The 7811-nt window shown below is 45.1% G+C and overlaps 1 protein-coding gene across 1 annotated transcript; it reads left to right on the plus strand.

Moving 5' to 3' along the window:
• Positions 1471–7478, plus strand: PRSS37 (protease, serine 37). Its single transcript, XM_005679540.3, has 6 exons — positions 1471–1497; positions 1814–1918; positions 4084–4225; positions 5438–5691; positions 6533–6669; positions 7224–7478. The coding sequence occupies exons 2-6, from the start codon at positions 1885–1887 to the stop codon at positions 7362–7364; spliced, it is 708 nt and encodes a 235-aa protein (XP_005679597.1). The 5' UTR covers positions 1471–1497; positions 1814–1884; the 3' UTR covers positions 7365–7478.

Genomic DNA, 7811 nt, shown 5'->3' on the forward strand with positions numbered 1-7811 from the left:
TTTTGGAAAAGACTCTGATGCTGGGAGGGATTGGGGGCAGGAGGAGAAGGGGATGACAGAGGATGAGATGGCTGGATGGCATCACCAACTCGATGGACATGAGTTTGGGTAAACTTAGGGAGTTGGTGATGGACAGGGAGGCCTGGCGTGCTGCGATTCATGGGGTCGCAAAGAGTCGGACACGACTGAGTGACTGAACTGAACTGAACCCCCACCGCAGAAAACCTTCCACAACTCCATCCTGTCCAGGAATCTCAAGTGTATTTCATAAACGAGCCCTCATCCCAGTGTGGCTCTGTGTTCATTGTGAGGTTTAGGAAAGTATGTGCCATGGTAACTTTTAAAAACTTATTTGTTTTTGGTGGCGCAGGGTCTTCACTGCGACGCGCGGAGTATCTCCAGTCGTGGCAAGCAGGAGATACTCTTCCTTGTGGTGTCCGGGCTTCTCGCTGAAGTGGCTTCTCTTGCTGCGGAGCACAGGCTCCAGGCGCACAGGCTTCCGTAGTTGCGGCTTGCGGGCTCTGGAGTCAGGCTCAGTAGTCGTGGTGCAGGGGCTCAGCTGCACCAAGGCATGTGAGATCTTCCCCGAGCAGGGGTTGGCTCCGTCTCCCCTGCACTGGCAGGCAGATTCTTAACCACGGGGCCACGAGAGAAGCCCCCATGTTGCCTTTTCTTTCCACACTTCAGGAAATTTGTCTGAGTGACTGTGTAATTTTCCAGGATTCATGAATGCTGGCTGATGAGGTGAAGCTTGGAGGATGTGGCTAAAAAGCGGTGGGTATCCAGTAATAAAATATAGATACTGTACTTCTAGTCTTTCCAGCCACGTGTGATTTTGAGAAAATCATTCAAATTCTTTGTTTCAGTCCTGTCACTACAGATCAGGAGAACAGAAGGAATCATACCAGCCCTGACTCATCTTTCCAGGGTGGCTGTGACACTGGAATGAGACTGCGAGTTTATGAAATTTTCAGGGGTAAGAATGATACAAAGCTTACTTAATTTTGTATCTCAGGTTTTCATATAAAACCTGACATAAAATCACCACTAACAATGTCTGTAAAGAACTGTGGTCAGTGGCTGGGATGCAGTAAATGCTCACAGAATGTTGGCTATTAGCATCCAGACTCTGTGTTCCCAGTTATCCAAGGATGACATGGCAGTCTATTATTGGCTGACCAATCTCTTCATTAGGCAAAAAGCACTTAGAGGTCCTGCCAACCATTCAGTAGAACCTAGATCTAATGTAATCTAGAATGTAAATCATTCCCTGACTGTCAAAATGACTGCTCAATGAATGCTTTACGTTTCCCCATTTCCTTAGCTCAGACCTGCTGATGACAACAACCAGGCCAAGCTATGATGGCAGAGTGATGAAATAGTGACCCCAGGGAAAGATGAAGCTAATGTAATAAAGAGGGGAGGGGCTGAAGTAAAGTATAAGTAACTGTTAGGGGGCTCAGAGCAAACCTGTGCACACCGTCTTCCTGAACTAAGGTATAGAATCCTGTCCCCCACAGCTCTGGCCTGAAAAACTCCATGGGGACATAAGTCCTAAGCCTGGAGTTCCCTTTCCCACAGATAGCTGAACTGCTTTTAGGCAGATGGGCTTTTAGGGACAGCAAATTGAGGGACCTGGGTCCTGAAGTCCAGACACAAAGCTTCCTTGTCTTTCCATGAGAGGCATAGTCCCCCACCTTCCCTGGAACAGAAGGGCCTCCATCTGCCTGTTGGAGCCCTCTTCCCCTGTTCTGCTCATGCCCAGAGCTGCCTTTCAACCCTCCTGCCTAACCGTACCCACTGGTTCTACTAGGTGTTCCAGAGAAACTACTGAACGGAGAGCTCCATACTCTGCTGATCTTCTGCACCTCACAAGGGGAGACTATGAAATTTACCTTCTGTTTGAGTGTCCTTGCTGGTATGTATCCAGGACTTTCTACTCTGTCATATAAGGCACAGGTTAATATAGAAAGGAGGAGAGCAGATGCAGGATGTGGGGATGGTGCAAAAAAGAGTCAAGAGAAACTGTGAGGAGCAGCACTGGGGATCCCCTCTCAGACTGGCCAAAGGCTCTCTGGACAGGCTGAGGAGCCCAGTGCTAAACTTGGGGGCAGTTTATGGTGTATGCCTGCCTTGGAGAGTCCCACACTCAACACTCAACAGTCAGTGTTCCACCATGGCTATTCCAAATTACAGGCTTCATCACACAGGGGCAAGTCTCAGTGCAGTCACAAGGACAGAGAACTCATTTTGATGACTGATATGCCTCCCTGTTGCAAAAGCTTAGAGACTCAGAATGCGGGGAATGGAGAAGATGGGAACAAAAGACCAAATGCAAGGACCCTCCATCCTGTACTCCCTATCGTGAAGCTCTTCTGAATTCGCCAGACCAGCCTTTCCCACCACACCCTGACTGCCTAGGTTGTTGCATCACAAATTAGCTGTTCGTGAGCTTGGACAAGTTAATTAATCTATCTGGGCTTCAGTTTCTACAGTCAAAATGGGGATATTACTACCTATATTATAGAGTCATTGTGAAGATTTAGAACAAGAGTGCAATGGCTCTTGTCCTTATTTTTACCCCACCCTTTTTTCCTTGGGGTTTCTAACAGTGTGACTTCACAGAAAAGGGTGTGGTGAGGTACAGGCCTGGGTTTGGAAAGGATTAACATAAGAACCAAGGGCAGCTGAAACAAAAACAATATTTCTGATATTAGAATCAGCCTTCCTCCTCTTTCTTCTCTTTTTCTTAAAATAATTCATTTATAAAAGCACCGCACAGTCACACTAGAAAATTGAGAAATATTAAAAAGTATAAAAAATAAACATCATTCATAGTCCCCTCAGTCAACACACGCTAATGCACTGTTTGAATTTATTCCCAGGCTTTATTTTATTTATTTTAATGGTTTATTTTTGATTCTTTACTTGTTCTTAGATAATTGGATTACTAGATTAAATGTACATTTTTATTATTTTTTAACTGAAAGGTTATTAGTATTCCTTTGTTGTTTAATATTCTTTATAAATGCAGTTTTAATATATATGCTGTTCCATTTGTTCACATCCCTTTGTATTTCAATATCCAACATTACTGTATCGGACATTCATATTTAAAACATTTACCTATTGTAAGAAAGAAAGAAAGTGAAGTCACTCAGTCATGTCCAACTCTTTGCAATCCTGTAGCCTACCAGGCTCCTCCATCCATGGGATTCTCCAGGCAAGAATACTGGAGTGGGTTGCCATTTCCTTCTCCAGGGAATCTTCCCAAGCCAGGGATTGAACCCAGTCTCCCACATTGCAGGCAAATTCTTTACCAGCTGAGCCACAAGGGTAGCTCAAGAATTACCTATTATAAATAGTGTTAAAATGAGCACATTTACTAATAATCTTGATCTACATCTGATTATTTCTTTAGAATCAAGAATTCTTGGGGTTGTAATTATTAGGTCAAAGGGGACAAACCATTTACAATTCTTGATGGTCATTTTTAAATTGCTTTTGAAGAAGACAGAATCAATTCCCATTCCTATAAGTAGTAAATGAGAGTCTTTCTCATCGTACTTTCTTAGGTTGAACATTGTTCAGTTCAGTTTAGTTCAGTTGCTCAGTCACATCCGACTCTTTGCGACCCCATGAGTCGCAGCACGCCAGGCCTCCCTGTCCATCACCAACTCCCGGAGTTCACTCAGGCTCACATCCATTGAGTTGGTGATGCCATCCAGCCATCTCATCCTCGGTCATCCCCTTCTTCTCCTGCCCCCAATCCCCCACCAGCATCAGAGTCTTTTCCAATGAGTCAACTCTTCGCATGAGGTGGCCAAAGTACTGGAGTTTCAGCTTTAGCATCATTCCTTCCAAAGAAATCCCAGAGCTGATCTCCTTCAGACAAAAATCATTATCAAAACTATTAGATACAATGGTATGTCATTTTCATGTACATTTTGATTTTTTAATGTCAAGTACCTTCACATTTCCTGCCCAACTGATTACTACTTTAAAATCGTCCATATTTCCATTCAGCTAGGAAGCTGGTGACTGTCTTGTTTGTTCTAAGAACTTCTCATATCTATTCCTCAGGGACATTTTTCTCCGCTCACTCATCTGTGCAGAAAGATGACCCTGCCCCCTATTTGGTCTACCTCAAGTCTCACTTCAACCCCTGTGTGGGCGTCCTCATCAAAAGCAACTGGGTGCTGGCCCCTGCTCACTGCTACCTACCGTGAGTGTTGAGCATCCTCACCCACTCTACTCACTTTGCATTGGTGATTCTCAAACAGGGGCAACGTTCCCCCCAGGGTACATTTGGCAAAGGAAGACATTCTTGGTTGTCACAATAGAGTGAGGGCTGCGGGGAGGGCTGTGCTAACGGCATCTGCCTGGTGAACAGATGCCAGGGCAAGGATGCTGCTTACCATCCTACGCTGCACATGGCAGCGCCTCCACAACAGTCATCCAGCCCTGCATGTCAACAGGGCCGCTGGGGAGCCTCCTCAGTCTCCCATCAGTCTTCCCAAGGTTTTTTTACTGGCAATATGAGTTTTGTCAGTTAAGGAACCAGCAGGCAACTGATGGTGCACTTAGATTTTATTAAATTGAGAATTTATAAAAAGAACTAATGACAAAGGTATGGTCTAGTTACAGGGAAAACATAGACAGCAGTTCAGGTCCTCTGGGGTTCAGTACTAGAATGATGCACTTACTACTCCCAGACCTAAAGAGGCAGGGGGAGAATGATTTTAAGCGGGGAGAGGAAAAGAGTCCATGAGAGAGAGACAGCACTGTGCAGAGATGGCCTGATAGAGGTCCTAACCTTCTGTCAGGAGACGGTCAACAGCCACAACCTTGTGGCAACCCAACGGGGCAGGGCAGGTGTGAGGATAAACACCCCAACCTCTCCCTTCTCCTTCCAATTCCTTTTTGGTGCTTCTTATCAGCCAAATACCAATCAAATGCCAGAGGACAAGAAAGCTCATTGACTTAATCCACCTATTTCACCTTCCAAAGTACAGAGATGGATGAAATAGAGTTGAGGAGATCTGATAAAGCAAACAGGAGCTGTCCAACACTCAAGTCACCTCATTCTCTTCCCGACACCAGATTGGAAATGCCCAGACAGGCTGGAGCTGGAAAGGAGGGGAAATAATATTTCTAGACCATGCATTCTTTTCTCTCCCACTACATGAAAACAGAGAAGTTAAAGACTCCACCACTTAACTGTGTGACCATGGGTGAATACTCCCGTGTGCTTCCATTCCTCCACCTGTAACACGGGGATTCTGTTTTGAATCACTGCTTTGTTGTGAGTAGTAAATTAGTGAATCCAGGACTCAGACAAAGCTCTTGGCAAAGCACCTGGCCCACTGTCACATCAGCTTTGATGATGATACCAACAGTGATGATGATGGTGACTTCCAACCCCTTATCCCTCCAGAAATCTGAAGGTGATGCTGGGAAATTTCAGGATCAGAATCAGAGATGGGACAGAGCAGACAATTAGCCCTATCCAGATTATCCGCTACTGGAACCACAGTCATAGTGCGCCCCAAGATGACCTCATGCTCATTAGGCTGGCTAAGCCCGCCATCCTCAACGAAAAAGTCCAGCCCATTGCCCTCGCCACCAGCACCGTCAAGCCAGGCACCATCTGCATGCTTTCCGGTTTGGACTGGAGCCAAAACAACAATGGTGAGTGCACCTGCCCCCAAACATCAGGTTGTCAGTTATATCTGATGAGACAGGTTGGGGAGGAGCCCCATGTCTGTGTAACTGAGAGCAGAGGAGGGTGGAGGGGAGACAAAGGGGAGGTACTATCTGAGGGGTCTGGCAAAAACAGACCCTCCCAGAAGCCCAGAGTCCTCCTTTCCCAGGGTGTCTAAAGCCCTACTGCTTCTTCAGAGCTTTGGCAGATGGAGCCACCAGGCCACCTGACTCAGCACAGAAGCCACGCCTCCTGATGGTCATAGTTCACATTAAAAAGGCTTCTCTTTCCCATACTGGCTCACTTCTCTTGTGGAGGACACCTGAGAACTTGAGTCAGGTCACCTCTTATTCCTCCAAGAACAGACACAGAGTAGAAAGAAAATGCTGCTTTTTAAAGAGGCATAAAGGCCATTTCAAAATCCTCAAGATTAACTCTCATAACCATGCACAAAATCACGTCTTCTTTCTTCCTCATTATTTTGTTCAGTTCAGTTCAGTCACTCAGTCGTGTCTGACTCTTTGCAACCCCATGGACTGCTATACGCCAGGTCTCCCTGTCCATCACCATCTCCCGGAGTCCACCCAAACCCATGTCCATTGAGTCAGTGATGCCATCTAACCATCTCATCCTCTGTGGTCCCCTTCTCCTCCTGCCCTCAATCTTTCCCAGCATCAGGGTCTTTTCAAATGAGTCAGCTCTTCACATCAGGTGGCTCAAGTATTGTTCAGACAGACACAAAACATCAGTTGAAACAGAGACTGGGGATTGGAAAGCTAAATGGCATTTGTGAACAGGAAGGTTTCTTTTATCTCTGTCTTCCCTCAGGCAGACACCCTGATTTAAGGCAGAACCTGGAGGCCCCTGTGATGTCCAACACAGCCTGCCAGGAAACCGAACAAGGAAAAAGCCACAGAAACTCCATATGTGTTAAATTTCTAAAAGTGTTCAGTCGAATTTTTGGGGTAATCTTTTCTCTCTATCCAATTTTCATTCATTTGGATATGTCTAGTTAACTATTTAACCACAGTATTTAAAAAATAGAAAGCCCACAACTTCATAAATTTTTGAGAATTTGGTAAGGCTGCAGCAAAGCCTCCCATTATCTTCAGTAAAGGACCCTCATTAGAGATGTCTGTATTCATTAAGGGGCATCACGCAACAGCTAGAGTTAATAATTGGTTTTTATTCTCATAGCTGCAACTGAAAATGGGTAGCACTTAAAAAAAATAATTCAAATACTTCACAAATTGAAACAGGCTTCATCAGTTCAAGTAAGTGGAGTTTGACTCCTTTTACATGTGAGTTCTAGAAAGGCTTTTCTCTGACTTTCTCAATGTCACGCAAGGCTAGTTGCGACAAAGTTAGATGAATGAATCAAGCTTCCAGTCTGCGGACTCTTATCTTGATGCAGCACGCTACCTCTAGCCAGGGTGCATCCACATGGGGACTAGAGAGTGCCTATAAGGAGATTTGACTGCATCTGTCTGCCTCCCTCTCTCTGTGTGATCCCTTGTAGGAGGTGGCCGTTGCTACTGTCATCTGCAAAAACAAGCTGCAGGGGATCGAGGTCGGACACTTCATGGGAGGGGATGTGGGCATCTACACCAACGTTCAGAAATATGTCAGCTGGATTGAGAGCACCACTAAAGACAAATGAGACCATGTTTCTCCCTAAGCATCCCAGTGGCCCTGCCATGGACGATACCAACCACAACTTACCCCAAATTCAAAATAAAACATCCAAATAGAAATATTTGGATTTACCACACCAGTATCTTGTGTTCTCTCATTTGTATCTCTGCGCATATCCCATAATGAGCTGAAGAACCAAGAATGAAACATGAAATAAGCACTTTCCACACTGTCCTGGGTTATACCTATTATCTCATTTAAAGCTTATAACAAATCCGCGAGGTTGTCTTTTCTTCCCACTTTACAAATGGGAAAAATGAGACAAAGAGAAGTTACTTAACATTATCTATAGGTGGTAGTTTAGCAGAGCCTGAAATGGAACCCCAAAATGCCGGATTCTTAGCCCTGTGCTCTTACCCTTGAAATTATAGGCAAGTCCATAGCATTACAACAGATATTGGATTCTGTTCCC

This window comes from Capra hircus, chromosome 4 (genome assembly GCF_001704415.2).
Source record: "Capra hircus breed San Clemente chromosome 4, ASM170441v1, whole genome shotgun sequence".
In the NCBI taxonomy this organism is placed as follows: domain Eukaryota; kingdom Metazoa; phylum Chordata; class Mammalia; order Artiodactyla; family Bovidae; genus Capra; species Capra hircus.

Excerpts from the sequence above, each read along its gene's own strand:
- PRSS37 (XM_005679540.3), top strand. The coding sequence starts at position 1,885 with ATGAAATTTACCTTCTGTTTGAGTGTCCTTGCTG. Across the intron at positions 4,226-5,437 it reads CCTGCTCACTGCTACCTACC|AAATCTGAAGGTGATGCTGG; the intron begins GTGAGTGTTGAG and ends TTATCCCTCCAG. Across the intron at positions 5,692-6,532 it reads CTGGAGCCAAAACAACAATG|GCAGACACCCTGATTTAAGG; the intron begins GTGAGTGCACCT and ends GTCTTCCCTCAG.